Here is an 18697-nt window from a genome sequence, read left to right on the forward strand (position 1 = left end):
CTGGTTTGCCTTTTATGTTCGTCATGGCATAGATTCAACAAGGTGCTGGAAATATTCCTCCGAGATTTTTGTCCATGCTAACGACTAATGTCAGCATCACACAGTTGCTGCAGATTTGTCAGCTGTGACTCTCATTCCGGTACATCCCAGAGGTGCTCTATTGGACTGAGATCTGGTGACCTGCTGGAAGGAGCCATTAGATGATCCGTACACTGTGGTCATTAAGTGATGGACATGATCAGCAACAATATTTAGGTCGGCTGTGGGGGTCAAACAACACTCAGCTGGTGCTAAAGGGGTCCAAAAAGTGCCAAGAAAAAATCCCCAGACACTTAAATCACCACGAGCAGCCTGAACTGTTCAGGACAGGATGGATCCATGCCTTCAGGTTAGTTACTAAAAATTCTGACCCTACCGACCGAATGTTGACGCAGCTGATAGGAGAGACACCCAGTGTGGTCTTCTGCTGTTGTAGTCCATCTACTTCAATGTGTTGTGCATTCAGAGATGCTCGTCTGCATACCTTGGTTGTAATGAGTAGTTGTTTGAGTTGTTTTTGCCATTTTATGACCTCAATGCAGTCTGGCCATTATTCTCTGACTTCTGGCATCAAAAAGGCATTTTCACCTGGAGAACCGTTGCTTGCTGGATATTTTTTTCTTTTTCAGACCACCCTCTGTAAACCTTAGAGATCGTTTTGTGGGAAAATCTCAGTAAATCAACGGAAATATTCAGGCCGCTCTGACTGGCACCAACAACGAAAGTCACTTAAATCCCTTTTCTTCCTCATTCTGCTCAGCTTTAACTTTAGCAGGTCGTGTCTGACCATGTCTTCGTGCTTAGATGCTTTGGACTGCTGCCATGTGATTGGCGGATTAGACTTTTATATTTTCATAATAACTTTTAACATGGATATTAAAGTCAGTACAAGAACAGATCTGCACACATTGCATCATCATTACATAATATTTTCCAACTGTGAAGTCAAAGAGTTCAAGTACAATGTTGATGAATATGGCCTTTACCGTGATCAATACCTACACTGGGAGATGAGTGAGACCAGTACTTCAACTTTTATTATTTATTAATGAGCTGTTTTACATTACAAAATTTTAAAAAAGAGTTTCGCCAAAAGGAGTGTGAGAGCTAAACTACTTACTCTTAAATGAATAATCTCAATTATGCTCCCTAATGAGCTTTATTACAATTCTGGGAACCATACTGGATGAGTCACAAGTATACTTCAATGCCCTTTAACTTGTCAAATGTTGAGTCAAGTGAACCCGATTAAAAAAGAAAGTTACAATATAATTTATCTTGCTTCGGGGATTTGAAGTAAGTGAGGATATTGCACAAACATCTACTTACAGAACTCATAAACATCTCTGCCATTACTGAAGCCTGTTCTGCTGCTACGGTGCTTTAAACAAGTATTGTCACGATTTGAATCCATCAGTTTTTTTTTTTGCCTCAGGTGTCTCCAGCAGTACATCACCTCTTACGCATAAAGGCAGCAGTGTTTCTGAGAAGAGCAATCCTCTCATTCCACATCTCTCCAGATGATAAATAATTTAATATGAGTTTTAAATAGGTCACATAAAAAAAAGGAAGTGATTTTCATGTGATGTGATAGAGTCAGACTCACTGTGCATCGTGCGCCACATTCAGCCCACGTTGATCATAATTGGGCTGGACCAGTAATCTGCCATTGTGACTCTTTTGGCATAAATTGTAAGAAATAAATGTGTTACATTGCAGAAAAGGTTCTGGTAGCTCATTGCCTAGACTGTCCTGTAATTAGAAAACAGAAAGTTCTTGTTAGTTTACAGACAATGCCTCATTTAAAAAATACACCGTGCACTGACTGTAAACAAAAATAAATAAAATAAATAAACAAAACAAAACAAAAAAACAACAGAAATTTCTACAGTAGTGAAAAAAGGTTTCTGTTATTTAATTGCTGATGTATTACTCTGTTGTATCGGCAGCTGTAAAACACGAGTTAAAAAAGTCCACAAACTTATGTCCACCTTCTCTTGATCCAAGGCTGTGCACTGGGCCGGATTGGAGTTTTTGCTGGGCTGATTTTGCCCCCCCGCCCCGCCACTCAGCTTTATGTTCGACACCTCTGGGACAGACGACTCTCATTAAAGTTAACTTTTTATTTGTTTGTTTGTTGGTTGGTTCTTTTTGGTTGTGCATCATCAGCGTGGATGTTGCTGCAGACATCAGTGGGTGTACATCCGTATGACTGAGGGGACTTCTGTTTTCAGTCTGACGGATGTCTTCCTTTCAGAAGTTTTTCAAAGGAGGCTCATTTAGACGGGAGGCAGTCTGTTTTTTTAAACACTTGGTTTGTTCGACTCAACAGCAACTACCACGTAATTTAACCATTTAAAAAAGAGAAAGAAAGCGCTATTTCGTGTGTGTGTGTGTGTGTGTGAGTGAGTGCGCGCGCGCACATTGTGGGCGTGGAGAGGGAGACGGGCCCTTCCCTGAAGCCGCTGAGCGCTTCTGCCAGATGAAACGCTGTAGGAGGAAAGAAGCGCAAGCAGGCGTGAATCCGATGGGTCAATCTCAGCGAGTGGATCGCATCTGCAGCTAAGGCTCACGGACTTAGTGTCTTCCCGCTGCGGGTTTCACACCTGACACAGCTCACTTACTCGGACAGTTTCTTATTTATTTCCTCCTACTCTAACAGCAGAATCCAAAAGATTTGCAAAGACACACAATAATGACAACCGAGTTCAGTGCAGACTAAAGACTGCATCACTCTGCTCTGCATCCGACGGCTGACCTCCCTGGAAAGATGCAAACAAGACACAGAATGTATTGCGTGTTCGTAGCAGTGTTGCTTGGAGCGGTGAGTACTCTCTGACATAATCATCGTGGGTGTTAAATATTTGCCGTCAACTTTACCTGGTTACATTTTTCCCTGTCACATCGTGCGCAAAAAGCATGCCAGTTGCGCATCAACATGGTCCCATTAGAAGGTGGTTAAAAGCTGGTGCGAGTGTGTGGGGGAAGTTTTCTCTCTTTCACATGTTTTATTTTCTTTTTATTAATATTTTTTCTTCCCGTCCAGCCTGTCACGCCCTTCACCTTTTGAGAGCAAACTTTCCTGAAAATCTTTACTTTTCTCTCTGTGATTTAAAGTCCCAGTCATGTTAGATGATACTGGTATTTGTGGTGCTCGTAAAACAGCCCACCTTCGTGTCTCTGCACCTGTCCCACCCGCAGCCCTGGCTTGACATTGTGAAGCAAGAATGGATGTATGCAGTAGCCATTCAGGTTGATACTCTATAGCCTCAGTTGTGGATCTGTAGTTCCACCCTTCTCAGTTACATGTGGCTCCACAGACAGCAGGACAATAACAATGTAACTGTGGGCTCTGTGGAGGAGATCACCAGTAAAGCCCGGGTTTGGTTTAACTTTGGTGAATTCCTCAATTTACTGAGTTTGTGAGGCAAACTTGTGATAATGGGCATACAGGAAGTTAAACATTAAGCATGATCTGTAGGGCGATTTCTAGGCGATGCACAGATTCTCACCACTGCGAAGGCCTGGAAGATGAAGCTACACAGAGGCAAAAACAAGCAGATGCAGGAGATGGAAGTAAACATAGAGGGAGGGAGACAGGGGGAAAACATGAACATGTGGGAGAGGGAAGGAAAATCCACCACCTTATGAGGATTCATGAAAACTATGCAAAACTGTCCGTTACATGGACACGGTCAGCCTGTGCCGTGAGCTCGTCAATGTCTTGGTTTTTGGAGCCGGCTGCATCACTGATACGTGACAGCTGCTCCCACTGATGGGTATACATCCTCTGCTGGCTCAGCACATGTAATATTGATAGAGTCTGAACCACCCTCCTACCCACTCCCAGCCCCCTCACTTTTCCTCTCCTCCTTTCCCCCTTACATGCTCACTTGGCTCGCCTCTTGTCTGTTTCTCTCCCTTTGCCTCTCGCTCCATGAAGTGATGATTCAGCTTTGTTTGCCAAGGCACGGGGTTGTCGTGTAACTGGCACCCAGTGGGCCAACAGCAGTTTAGGGTCCACGTCTGGATTAAAATTAGGCCCAGTTTATTGGAAGGCTGGTTTAGTGGAACTCTAATGGCTTAACAAGCGCTGACAGCAGAGGTCCAGAGGTTAAGTGCCTCCAACTTAAAATTGACTGTTGCATTAGTAAGATTGGTTGGAGCATTGAAAGTGGTGTGTCCAGATGCTTCTGTGCATTCATTTGTGTGTGTGTGTGTGTGTGTGTGTGCGCGCGCGCGCGCGCGTGTGTGTGTTCTTCTTACTTCTTGATTTTGCTTCAGGGAAATTGGCTGACAAAAGTTGAAGCATGCAGCCCACAAATTTCCATCTAAAAAGCAGGAAACGTGCAAGTCGAGCTGCAACTTGCTCAGTGCTCTGCATCCTTTTTCTTTTTTCTATTGCTCAAGCCGTATGCTGAAAATCGCATTGCCCTCTAATTCTTCTGTTTGCACAGCACAGCAGACATTACTGATGCACTTTAACCTCGGTTATTCATCTTTGAGGCGTCTTGGTGCTGCACACCCTCACCCGGAGCTAGAATAGGGTAAAATAAAACTACAACAACAACAAAAGACGCAGTTGTCAAAATGCTGGAACTTGGAGTCATTTCAAAGGTGTCAGTTTGACTTTTGGAACAGGTTTGTTCACATGTAAGGTTTGTAAATGTGTTTGCACGAATGTGAATGTTTGGTTGGGTGTGTGTGGAGTACACGAGGCGGGCAGCTCAGGGGAAGCAGCTGCTGTAGAGTGATGAGCGTGTGCAGATGGGAAAGGTGAGCGTGAGGTAGAGCGTGAGCTGCGGTGAGGAAGAGAGCAAGGGCTTTGAAGTTGTGAGGAAGCTACAAAGTGAAACATTTTGGAGGCTTAAACTCACCGCATGGAGAAAGTGTTGCAGGTCACGCAGAGAGAATTTGGTGCTACAACAGTCACAGGAGAATTAGGAGCTTCACTCGATGAACATAAACTGTCTTTGTTTCCCAGAGTTTGTGCACTTTCATGAAAAACCAGGCATTTTTTTAATGGAACATTTCAAATAAAAAGTTCCTGCATGAGGCTGAAAACATTCTTGAACATTTAGAGGATGAAAAATTAAATACCAAAGACTTGAAGTTCAATGAACCGTGACACCGTTGAGAGCAACAGTGAGTATGTGTTTGTGTAGGTCCAAAGGAAAGCGTACATGCTCACACCCATCCACACACTCATGGACATTATCTGCCAGCTGACTCAGTGGAGGTGCTCGAGGGGACATTTGATGTTTCTTGGAGCTCCTTTCTCTCGTCAGTAACATTCCACACACACCTGAACCCTGACGCCTGTCAGGCGATTGTACCTCCTTCGCAAAAATGCCCCCATCAACATACCCACATCCATCCTCTCTAAGTATATTTGCTGTATCTGACTCACATTTAGTAATAAAAACAAAAAAGTGCCTTAAAAATTGTTTTAATGTGGTCTAACAAGGCTGAGACACAATTTTCTTTACACCCTTCATCTATGAATAATGGGATAACTCATAAGACATACACTGGCTTACAGCACACGGTCCTGATTTCATATATATCAGCTTAAAAATCATCATGTATATGCGGAAAAGGAAAACATAAAGCTTTGTTAGTATGTAACTTTGTCTTGTTTGCTTTAGAGATTAAGGTGTGCAGAAGAAAGCAAAGATTTAGCTATTAGATATAATGTCAAAGGCCATGCACACTCATAGGTCTTAAGAGTTGTAGTAAGATGTAGAGACACGTCCCGGCTCAAGCCTGAGTGTCATGCATTTATTTATGCCTGAGCAGAGACACACACAGATGTCTTCACCTGTCAGCAGCTTTGATAACGCACTCAACAGGTTATTGTTTGAAGAATGTAGATAAGACCAGCTTTATCTTTGTGAGGATGTGTTATTTTGTGTGCTCGCACTTTATAAATGCCTTCGCTTCTTAAACTTCCATGTGACCGTTTAAAAAAAAAACAAAGCGCGACCTCTTTGTGACCTCGAGTTACAGATCCCGTGTGTCAAAAAATGTAAGCAGTTTAACCAGAGAATTATTTGTTTCTACAATTTATTTTTATTTGAAGCCAGACAAGGAAAAGAAAACGTAGTATTGCACGAAAGCAGAGAAAACAGAAAAAGGGACTGTGGAAAGTGAACGGTTTTGTGAGGCTTTGCCATTAATCATCTCACAACTGTTCTGATTTTTCTTCCCACTTTCCTTCGGGGTCCTCACTGGCCCCATGACTAAACTAGTTTTAGTCCTTCCAAAATAAACCTAAGCAGATGCCAGACAGTAAGAAAGATTTCCGTTTTCTAGAACGTTGTTTATTTTTCCTTTCTTTCTAATGCTCTTTCTTGTGAAATACTGGGACTTCTTTCCAGCATGATGGCCTTTTCAGCCAGCGGTGTGAGACTGAGTGTATTTGAAGTGCGCTTGTTGCACAATATGAAACATTGCTTCGCTTGAGGCAAAACATTAAACTTTATCTGTAAAATTATTTTTGTGTGTGTTTTACTGACAATCTTCAATTTGCTGCTGTTAATGGAGTTGCTGTCATTCTGCAGGTTGGGACCCTGGCCAATAAGGGAGCATGTCCATCAAACCAGTATACACACAGTGGCGAATGCTGCAAGCAGTGTCAGCCCGGCGAGGGTGTCGTCCAACCCTGTGGGGCCCAACAGACCGTCTGTGAGCCGTGCCTCGATAGTGAGTATCACACAAACAGCTGTCTAAATGTCACGAGAACACGGACACTCGTAGATTCAGGGGTTTCTGATGCAAATACACAGAAAAAACCCCCAGACGCATGCACTCAAACATTAATGAATGAGCTAGCTGTGCTGGTTACATGCCTCAGAGCAGAGCTCCACGAGCACGCCGTGTAGTCTCTGGTTCTGATCATCAGTGTTTCATCTGACAGAAGAAGATGATAAACTGATGCCCTGAAATTCACCCTCTGTCTTCTTCCTACTTGTTCGAGCTTTCCGCTGTGAGTGTGTCCCTGGAGAAAACATGCTTCCAACAGCAGTTTATGGAGGATTGTAAATCAAATGCAAATTTCCTTCAAAGTTTGATTTAAAATCCAAAATCCTTCCGCCAAACTGTAAGACAGTGAATAATTTTGGGCTCAACAACAGCCTTCTGTAGTTTTTGCAAAGCTAGATTTTGTTATTAGGATATCAGCAGCTATAGTGAGTTAATCTTTGTTGTTTCATAGTAGTATAGCATGTGTCATATTTTAGTTTTAGCCTGTTTTTAAAGCTTATTTATTTTTTCCTGTTTTAAAATGTAAATGTAATTATATTTTTTGTGTTTTATGATAGCAAAAGCTCTCCAGCATTGTTGTTTTTTACATTAAATTTATGTTTAAATCAGTTCATCCTTAAACATAATAAATATGATTCTACAGGACGTATACATGACAGTCTCTACTACTACGTTTACCCATAGACTGTATACAAAAGATGGACGGAGCTATAACTCTGCCCACTTTGTTAAAGAAGCCTTGGCTTGAGCATTTGTGTCGTTGACATCTCAGCTTTTTGAAACCAGTAGGCACATATGAAGGTTGATTTTTTGTCTATTTTAAAGTAAATGGGACCATAAGTTACTAAATGAACATCATGCTACATTCCCATTGACTTTAAACTAAGGATTGAGACCATAAACTCATTAGCAAAGTGTTTACAGATGTCGTAAGGAGTAAGGAGTTGGGTTGAGTACTGCTATGATTTGTCTTGTTTTTACAGCCTAGTAAGCCCCCCTGCTGGTCAATACAAAAAAATCCAGGTTTAAATCTGGCTAACATTTCCACATCACACTCTTGATTTGTTTATTTGTCCATTTTTTATGAGAAAAAATGGACCCGCCACATAATCAGGCCATCATCAGAGCTATTAAGACACAGTGTTTTGGAAGCATGATGTTTTTTATTGAAGTCACAGGACTTCAAAGTCATTACGATTCATGCTCTGAGTTCTTGAATTTCAGGGCTGTCCAGCTAGCCTTTGATTTGACAATAGCATCCCTTGAATCATGTAAGTGCACCTAAAAACAGCTCCCAGCTAGATTACCCAGCAAAACAACTCTCGACATTAGTGTGGATGAAATTAGATTATCACTCTTATGAAACCACGGTGTTGTATGCCAGAAAGTAACAGACTTCTTAATGTTTTTACATTTAATTTAAAGCATTAAACTTTTTCGGATGTTTGGAAGTAAACTGCATGCCAGACATAATTGTTCTCCAGTATTCTGCCCTCCTCATGGCCTTTACCATGTAGGGAGAGAGGCTTTGTTGGGCTGAAAGGCTTTCAGAGGACAGTGATGTTGAGAGGATACAAGAGTGGGAACAGCTCCAAATGCTGTCAGAGAAAAAAAAACTCTGTTGGAAGATGTGTAGTGCATTAGACAAGCTGTTATGTCACAGTAGATTTGGTAAGCATGAATGATGACTGCAGAGCTCAAAAAGGTATTTAAAGTCTTCTCAGTGTGGTACAGCTCCACTTTTTAGCACAGGGAAAATTCAACAGCATGAAATGTTTTGGGAAATTTAGAATCTGAGGTCATCTCGGAGCTACAGAGGACACATTTGGTCTACAGCCAGTTTTTCTTGCATGAATTCCCTAACCATCCTGCAACTAGGACAGGAAGTAGCTGCAAACCTCCCTGAGCCAGCGGAGGATGGTAACCCATGAGCCAAGAAAACCCATACTCACAAAATGATTCAGCCTTCAGGTCATGAGAGAAGTCGTGAGAACATGGATGTAGATTATTTATTTATTTAGGATTGCGGGTCTTCTTTGGAAAGATGTATGTGTTTTTCAGTGTTTAGAAGAGTTAGTCGACAACTTAATGATATGTTGCTTTTGTGCATAAAAGTGTTTAGTTCTAGACTTCTTGTCATAAACTGTCTTCTGTTCTATTTCTATTTTTTCTTTTAAAAAAAAGCTTCTGTTGTCTGCTTAAAATTATAGTTATTTGAAATGTCCCAAAGGATAATAATTATCAGTCTTATAGCGCTGGTTCAGCTCAGGCGTGAACAAACAGATGGTGACAAGATCTGCTCGAGCTCATAAACAGAGAAATGCCAAGCAGATATCTGTTCATGAGGTAACATTATCATGATGTTGTAAAAACACACGCATAGATATGAAGCTGAAGTGTCTGTATTCAGCCCATTTACAGCGCGCTTATCAAATCTCTGCTTTAACAAGCCAGCCTGAACAGTGTCATGTAATATGCATAAAAGCTTGGCTGGTGGCTTCTTTCTTTTTCTTTCACCTGCTTCAGAACCACAAATTTAGTTGCAAAGGCTACGAAACAAAATAAAAAAGACTGTCTGTTGTTAGTTTGTTTGATTAATTACTTCATGAGATTAACATGAATCAGCGTTAGTGTCTTTTCCAAAGGCCGGACACATTTTAGACAAGTTTCTTTTTGTAAAAATATGTCATTTATCATCGCTGTGATGTTTCCCCATGATGGCATCCAAGTCAGATCACAGCGCAGGCCGTGCTGTATTATTAGACTGGGGGAAGTTTTTGTGCATTCACATGCTCCTTGGATAGTCCCATGTTTCAGTTTTGGTTTTGTTCATGTGCTTTTGAGTCACGGTGTAGGAACAACCTTGACACTAAGAAGGAGATGTGTGGCATTTTACTTATCAGAACATGTGAACCACACGCTGGAAGTTGTTTCCACTTTACTGTTAATAATTAATGGGTTTTTATTCGGGCTTACTACAAAAGAATTACAGTTATAATCAAAAGAAAGCATGCTGTCGTTGAACTCTAAGGGTTTACATATTGGGACATAATAAAAACATGTGTCTTAAAATAAGGTAAGTATAAGGTCAGGTGAATGACAAAAGGTGACATATTACACCACATGTTTACTTTTGTTTGATAAAAACTTAGCCGAAATGCAAGCGCACCATGGGGAAAAGTAATAACACGCTGTCAAAGGAATATTGTTTTTATATAATGTGATCAGCTTCATGAAATGTATTCTTTTATTGATCACTAAGCAAATGTCTACGTGACTTTTGACATGTACTTTTGTGTGATAAACAACTAATAGCTTCCTCTTTCTGTAAGAACATACAGATGTAGAAAAAGGGGAACCTCAGCTCAGAGTTCTTAGAATAAGAAGCTATTTGTACACACACACACACACACAGACATACAGACAAGTATAAATAAAGAACGCAGACAGTGATGAGACGCAGGTCGCAGATTGTGCGTTCATGACTGCCCTTGCAAGTAAAGACAACTGCAGTGTTTGTGTTTTCTAACCCAGGTGTCTTAGCTGAAGAACTACGGGGTGATTTAAAGAAATCCCCTGTCACACGCTAACTGCTTCCATACGGATTAAGAGGGGAAGTAGCAGTCAGATGCTGATAATCAAAGGCCCTTGATTAACTCATGATCAGCAATTGTGATCACCTCCAAAAAAGCAGACATTCTGGCAGTTTCTGCTTTGGAGCATTCAGGTGTTTGTAAATTCAACGCCACAATCCTTCCAGGAGTGGAAGTCCAAAGCAATCACAAGGAGGTGTTTGGTGAAGCACCCTTTGTGCGACCACTTTCCTCAGCAACCTCCAGGAACCACTTTTCATCCAGTTAGAAATACACATTTTTTTACTCATGACTGGTGGTATACACCACTCTGAATCCAGTCATTAGTTATTATTAATCTATAGCTCTCTTCCTAGAGCCTCTTTTGATCTGTCTCCTTCTCCTCCCCACCACCTGATCATGGCAGATGGCTCCCACTGCCCGATCCTGATTCTGCCGGGGATTTCCTCCTGTTAAAAGGGAGTTTTTCCTTCCCACTGTCACCGCTTGTTGAGATTTTCTCTGTATTATTTTAGGATCTCTACAATAATAATAATAATAATAAAGACCTTAAGGCAACAGTTGTTGTGATTTGGTTCTAAATAAGTAAAATTGAATTTAAATTTAAATTGAATTTAATTGAATTGGTATGATGTCCTGTGTGCCGCTCAACTCTTACATGAGGAACCATAATATGTTACAGTTTAGCTTTCTCTGAGAGTCTCAAAACAAAAGCATCGCATTTCCTTCCACCCACCATATGTCCTTCCATGTGCGGGTTCAGGCATATTGCCTACTTTTAATAGAATCAGATTGCACACCAATCTGTTTATAGGACACAGACTTCCTAGGCTTCATTTAGTGCAGATAGTTAACAGGATCCTGGCAGAAGTGCTAAAAAAGATAGCTAGCCAAAGCCCTTGAGGAGTTTGGCTGAATGAGCAGATAAGTGGAGATGAAACAGAATAAGTACAGCTGTACGTGGAGGTGGAATAGAAACAAGGCAAACTTCTCAGTAAATGGTTCACACACACTCACGTACAAACATGTCCAGGAAAATTCCCACACACTCACACAGACTAACACACATTCGGCAGCCGTAGAGGATAAAGTCAGGAGTCCTTTTATGGGTGTTGAAAACAAAGCGAAGGATTCAGTTTTAGACAAGTAGGGGAAGTTATGATACGCCGAGCCACGAAGAGGCCGTCAATACTCCCCCTCCCTCCAGCACCATAACCAATCCCCACTCCCCCAGCTCTTCTCTCCATGCTACAGCCTAGTGTTAATAATGTATTGACTTGCATTATTGATGCATGGCATTATGATAATGGCTCTGAGAGCACTCATGGGGAAGGGGGAGTGAGGGTAGTCCAAGAGTGGGGAGGGTGTAGTGGGACATAATAGGGGCAAGGGGGGAGTGTGATGGTGGCGGTAGGGTTTCAGTACACGACTGCAACAGGCCCACATAAAGAGGGGGGACAATAGTCCACCTCTGAAGACAGAATTAAACAAAAATGTGAAGGACCCACATTTGACACCATCAATTTAAGGCAGAACTGCACACACAGATTCATCGGGTTCTCAAATGACACGACCTTCTTTTCTTCTCGCCGTCCGTCCGTGTCCGTCCGTCTCTCCCTATCTCTGCTGTAATCTCTGCATCATCAGAGCATTCGCTGAGGTTGGTGGGCCAGTGACGCAGACCAAAAAAACTTGATACACTATCAGACACTGAACAGCAGAGGGTCATGGCAGACTGCATACCAAAAGCCTTCTGTCTCCTACGAGAGACTAGTTTATTTCAGTTTGCTTTAAAGATGGGAAAACAAGAAAAAAATCTACAGTAAACTGCACACATTTCACCACCTTGCTCACAAAGCAGGTAGTTGAGGACATAATCCTCAGAGTTAAAGCACTTGTTTTCTTTTGCTTTATCTTAAAATATGTCTTTATCGAAGCAGTTCACTTCCATCTTATTTACCATTATGATAGATACTCATTGCTGCTGTTAGTCTACAGATTAGCAAACTGATCTTTATATTTGCTTTATGCAATTTATAAAAAAAATGGTACAATGCTTTTCCACAGTTTCCATAAAAAGTATTTATTTTGTTGAACTTGTTTGATATTTTTGCGTTAGCCAAGGACAAACAGCAACTCTGCAAGAGTCAGAAACTGGAAATAAAAAAAAAAAAAACAACAACACATTTTTGGCAGAATTTATGAAGTTAGATTCTGCCAAGATAAATTCACCAGTCTCTAATACACACATACACACACGACCTGCTCTTACAAATGGGTCTGTTGCATAATTTAGTGGGTTTCCCAGTTCTAGCCGAAATACAATTCCATAAAACATGCAATATTGATTGTGTCCTTTGCATCTATATCTGTCCTGGAAGTTTTGCACATATACTGCACTACATATCATTTACAAAACATTTCAAGTAACTATGATAATTTTCTAGAAACATCCTTTTATGAAATACTGTCCTTTCTTGTTCTTAGCGACCTCTTTGCATTTATATGCCCACCAGGAAAAATAACCTTATAGCTTAATTCCCTTGTCCCAACTTGATTTTTGGAAGACTGAATCCTACGGTGGCCCCAAGAGGTCAAACGTACTAAAATCTAAGAAAAAGGAAAAAAAAATGTTGCAAAAACACACAACAAAAACAACAACAAATAAACAGAAGCTGACACAAGACAACAAAAGTGATTCGGGGGAGACGTTAACATGACAGAACAGCAATGGAAGTGACAAAAACCAAAATGTGCGAAGGATTTCACTAAGATGTGCATGTTGTGAAGGAGAAAACATTTTTCTACGTCTGGGTTGTTTTATTCAACTTGTTTTTTTTTCTGCATCCATTGTGTTTTGTGTGCTTTGTAATCACTCTCCCCAAGATGACAATCTCACTCATTAAAATTAATAAAAAAAAATTAAATATATGTAGAAAGCTAAATGAAATATTATATTTTAAATATCAAATATAAAAATAAAGACTTGAAACCTGCTCACTAAAAACAAATCACAGTACCAGTTATTTGAATAATGCCGAATATTAATTCATTCAAACTAAAGTGTGTAGCTAATGTTGACAGCTTAATAAGGGTGCAATAACCTCACTGGAGCGGTTGCAGATGCTGGAAAATAAGATGTATATACATTCTTGACTTATTTGGCTAAGTGGTATCACTAACAATGGGTAAATACAATAAAATTAATCACAACAGCAGTTGCCTCAATAAACTTTAGGTAATGACCTAAAGTCATAGGTACCTAATGGCTTTAGGTACTGGTTAATGAGCCTGACTGCCATTCAGCTATTTGCAGAGGCCAACTGAATGGGCTGTGGAAATGTTCAAAAAGAGTGTGTAGTTTCTTATAGCAAAGGCTTTGTCAGAATGTTATCTGTATTTATCTTTCTGTTAAATGAACAGCTTTCATGTCAGTTTTCTTCTCTCTTTCTTCAGGTGAAACCTTCTCAGAAAGCATAAGCCACACAGAGGAATGTCAGCCCTGCACGCAGTGCTCAGGTCTATTGCGCATGCATACTCCCTGCACTGACTCCGCCGACGCCATTTGCACGTGCAACTATGGTTTCTACCTGGATGAAACCTCGCAGAATTGTCTACCCTGCACTAAGTGTCCTGAAGGTCAGGGAATGCTGTACAGCTGTGAAGATGACCGTGACACAAAGTGTGAGAATTGCACTGGGGACACCTACTCGGACCAGGAAAGCTTTTGGGAGCCTTGTATTCCTTGCAGTACCTGTGATGAGTTGGAGGAGTTAGAGTCGTGCACCCCTTTTGGCGATACGGTTTGCCAAGGTAGGACAAGTAGCTCATATTGTCAACATGAAGTCTAATGGGTCAAAGGGCACATGTATGTACAGTTAAAAAAAGTTTCATGATGTATTTTAAAGCAAACAATCTAAACCAAACAAGCTTCTTGGCATAACGCCCTGATTGTGTATTCGGACTAGTTCTTTATTTAAGTGTTACTTTCTCAACAAGCTGTAAGTGTGGAATTCATGTTCCATGTAAAGTCAGACACCTGAGCACCATACTCTCATTATGTTTAGACAATATAAGTCTAAACCCAGTACCTCTTAGCTTTTCTATTCATCAAATATCTATTCAGCAATCAAATGGTGTAAACTCAATGCATTAGGCACGCAAACTGAGCATCAGAATGGGGAAGAAAGTGACTTTGTGGTTGTTGGTCTGAGTATTTCAGAAATTGGGGGTCTATTGGGATTTTCCTACACAATTATAAATATCTGGAGTTTACAGAAAATGGTCTGAGAAAATATCCAGCGAACATCAGTTATCTGGGTAAAATGTCTTGTTGATATCAAAGGTCAGAGAATGGAGAATGGTCAGACTGCTTAGAGGTGATAGAAATCAACAGTAATTCAAAGAGCCACTTGAAAAAACCAAGGTATGCAGAAGAGCATCTCTGGACCCACAACGTTCAAAATTTGAAGCAGATGTGGTACAGCAGCAGAAGACTGCACCGGATGTAACTGTTGTCAGTGAAGAACAGGAAACTGAGGCTACAATTCACACAGACTCACCAAAGCTAGACAAGAGAAGACTGGAACAACTTTGGCCGTTCTGATGAGTCTTGATTTCTGCTGTAACATTTAGATGGTAGGGTCAGAATTTTGGGGTAAACCACATGAAAGCATGGATCCGCGATGCCTTATGTAAAAGACTCAGGCTGTTCATGGTGGTCTGAGAGATTTTTCCTTGGCACACTTTGGGCCCCTTAGCACCAACTGAGCATCGTTTAAACAACACAGCCTACCTGAGCAAGTGTTACTGATGGCTGCTTCCAGGAGGATAAAACATCATGTCGCAGAAGTTGCATCACATCAAACTGTGGTCACCAGATCTCAATCTAATAGAGTACCATTGGGATTTGTTGGAAAAAAGAGATTCATGTCATGGATGTGCAGCAATTTTGTGATGCTATCATGTCAATATGGACCAAACTCTCAGAAGAGTGTTTACAGCACTTTGCTGATTTTGTATTCTTGTGATGTGATAAGACCATTCATATAGTTATTTGTCAGCTATCTAATAAATGGCTTTGTGAGGTGACCTGATCTAAATACCAACCAAGTTTCAACTTCTGTGCCGAGTAAGGATGAGTGATGAAGTGTGTCGCTCAGGGTCACAACGATCTGAATGAAACTACGTGAGCACAAATTCACTGTCCGACACTGAATGAAATGTACAACACACTTGACATCCACTCTGTCAGCCTCATAATCAGATCATCTAAGTTCGACACTATACACATTGTTGGCCCATCGACCTAAATGCCACACTGAAGCTTGTCTCATTGTCTTCAGCGACTCATCCCAAGAGAGAAACAAAGACCACACTCTCTCTATGTTGAGGGTTTAGAAGAAGGTCATTTCTCTAAACAGGGCTCTGAATTTCTTTTATACCATTGCACCCTGTGGGTATCACACTCCAAATCAGGAATTCTGTATGACTGGAGTCACTGCTCATTCCAATGATCTGATGCCTCAAAGATTAAATCAACGCTTTTGTGAGGTGACAATAAAAGGAGTCTGTTGATCAGCCAAGCAGTCTGTTGGGAAAGTGGTTTGAAGGATGTTGTTATCACAGTGGCGAACACAGAGCCAGTCTGAGGCTAAAGGGACCCTTTTGTACGTCCTCCCATGGCACTCTTTGGCCTAGGAGGGCTTTCGGTTTAGCCCATGGGGCCAAATAAAAGAAGAGCCAATAATGAGTGAGAAACTAATGTCGAATGTGCTTGGTATAATTATAACAGGACATAATTTTTCCTGTTTATTCAAAGAAGGCACAGTTTCTCTTGAGTGTTCCTGTGTCCCACTGCAGTATTTGGGCGATTTTAGCATTAATCAGAAATTGTTGCTGCACTAATTTGTTTAGGCTGGACCAACACTGAGTTAGACAACTAATTTTAGATTTGGATTACTAGTTCTGTAAATTAAAATTAAAATGTGTGTATGGAGACACAAAGAGTATATCAGTAGAATACCCATTCTTAAATTCAACCCCAATCCCAAAGAAGCTGGAATGATATTTTAATGTAAATATAACAAGAATGCAATGATGCCAAAACTCATAAATTACTCAGAAAACATATGTTTGAAATGAGCAAATGTACCATTCAACACTCTGAGGTTGAAGTTGTTATATAGAATAGAATAGAATAGAATGCCTTTATTGTCACTATACAGTTGTACAATGAGATACAGAGCATCTCCTACTCAGTGTAAACATGCTGGGGGGGGGTACAGTTCTGCAGCGCTATGTACATATGGACAGTATTAACATAGGGAAAAACATATATATATATATATATATATATATATATATATATATATATATATATATATATATATATATATATATATATAAAAAATGTACAATATACAAGCCGTAAGTAATATGTAATAAATAGTGTTATGTATATACAGTTGAGTTATTGCACATGGAATTGGTATAAATAGAGTTATGTATATACAGTTGAGTTATTGCACATAGAATTGGTATAAATAGTGTTATGTATATACAGTTGAGTTGTTGCACATAGGATTGGTATTGCACAGTGGTGGTCCATAGAGGAAGTGGGAAGTGGGGGGGCTGTGTTATCTGTGCATGTGTGAGTTCAGGGTGGTTATCGCTTTGGGGAAGAAACTGTTTTTTAGTCTGTGGGTTTTTGTGTTGATGCACCTGTAGCGCTTCCCTGAGGGAAGCAGGCTGAACATGTTGAAGCCAGGGTGGGAGCTGTCCTTGATAATGTTTGCTGCTCTGGTGAGGCAGCGGGAGGAATAAATGTCCATCAGGGAGGGGAGAGGGCAGCCGATGATCTTTTGTGCTGTCTTGACCACACTCTGAAGCCTCACTCTATCTGCTTTGGTGCAGCTGCCGTACCATACCGTGATGCAGTAGGTTAGCAGGCTCTCAATGGACGAGCGGTAGAAGGTCAGCAGCAAGTTGGAGTTCAGCTTGTACTTCCTGAGGACTCTCAGGAAGTGCAGCCGCTGTTGGGCCTTCTTGATGACCGCTGAGATGTTTCCTGTCCAGGAGATGTCAGCAGAGATGAGGACACCAAGGAACCGGAAAGTGTGGACCCTCTCCACACACTCCCCGTTGATGTAGAGGGGGGCCAAGTCGGTGCTGTGTCTCCTGAAGTCAACAATGAGCTCTTTGGTTTTCTTGGTGTTCAGTGCCAGGTTGTTTTCTGAACACCAGGCTGCCAGCTTCAGGACTTCCTCTCTGTACTCTGCCTCGTCTCCCTTCGAGATGAGTCCGACTACCGTGGTGTCATCAGCAAACTTGATGATGAGAGTGTTGTTGTGGGTCGAACTGCAGTCGTGGGTGTAGAGAGAATACAAGAGGGGGCTCAGCACACAGCCCTGTGGGGAGCCGGTGCTCAGTGTGCGAGTGGAGGAGAGATGAGGGCCGAGTCTTACAGTCTGGGGCCGGTTTGTGAGGAAATCCTTTATCCAGGCACATGTGAGAGGAGGGAGGCCAAGAGTGCTAAACCTAAATCTAATCCTGCTTTTGGGAGAGCTGCACCAACCATTGCTAGCAAATAGTGCCTTGCAATATCAAACTAAAACAAATACCTGAATCCCAAATATCCACTGAAACTATCTAAAATATAACACTAAATGTGATTCAGAATATTTTTGCTTTTGAATTCTTATCTATTTTTTTGGTGTAGGACTTATATACATCAAACTGCCAAGAAATCCAAATAACTCCACTGTTATAATGAAAACTGGTATGTAGTTTAAAGTCTGCACTTTCAACAAAAGTTGAAACTCGGGCTGTGTCTAGCTGCTAGGTCATCTTAAACCCGTCATGTGATATGTTGGTGTGTCTGTTCACTCCAGGGGGTAAAGAAGAAATAAGGCTGTTGTGTGGGGCGATCATGGCTCAAGAGTTGGGAGTTCGCCTTGTAATCGGAAGGTTGCCGGTTCGAGCCCCGTCTTGGACAGTCTCGGTCATTGTGTCCTTGGGCAAGACACTTCACCTGTTGCCTACTGGTGGTGGTCAGAGGGCCCGATGGCGCCAGTGTCCGGCAGCCTCACCTCTGTCAGTGCGCCCCAGGGTGGCTGTGGCTACAATGTAGCTTGCCATCACCAGTGCGTGACTGAATGTGTAAAGCGCTTTGGGGTCCTTAGGGACTAGTAAAGCACTATACAAATACAGGCCATTTAATGACAGCAGCACGTCTCAAAAAAGTTGGGAAAGGGACAACAGAAGGCTGGAAAAGTAAGTGGTTCTGAAAAGCTGGAGGA

The 18697-nt window shown here is 41.3% G+C and overlaps 1 protein-coding gene across 1 annotated transcript in view; it reads left to right on the plus strand.

Moving 5' to 3' along the window:
• Positions 1-2365: 2365 nt before the first annotated feature.
• The window catches only part of ngfrb (nerve growth factor receptor b), a 39775-nt gene continuing 23443 nt past the window's right edge, over positions 2366-18697 (plus strand). The window contains exons 1-3 of the mRNA XM_084937731.1: positions 2366-2863; positions 6603-6744; positions 13854-14210. Coding sequence (XP_084793857.1) covers positions 2810-2863; positions 6603-6744; positions 13854-14210 — 553 coding nt within the window. The 5' untranslated portion in view covers positions 2366-2809. The remainder of the gene's footprint in view (positions 2864-6602; positions 6745-13853; positions 14211-18697) is intronic.

This window comes from Perissodus microlepis, chromosome 8, assembly GCF_051167445.1.
Source record: "Perissodus microlepis isolate ML-2025 ecotype Zambia chromosome 8, ASM5116744v1, whole genome shotgun sequence".
Classification (NCBI taxonomy): domain Eukaryota; kingdom Metazoa; phylum Chordata; class Actinopteri; order Cichliformes; family Cichlidae; genus Perissodus; species Perissodus microlepis.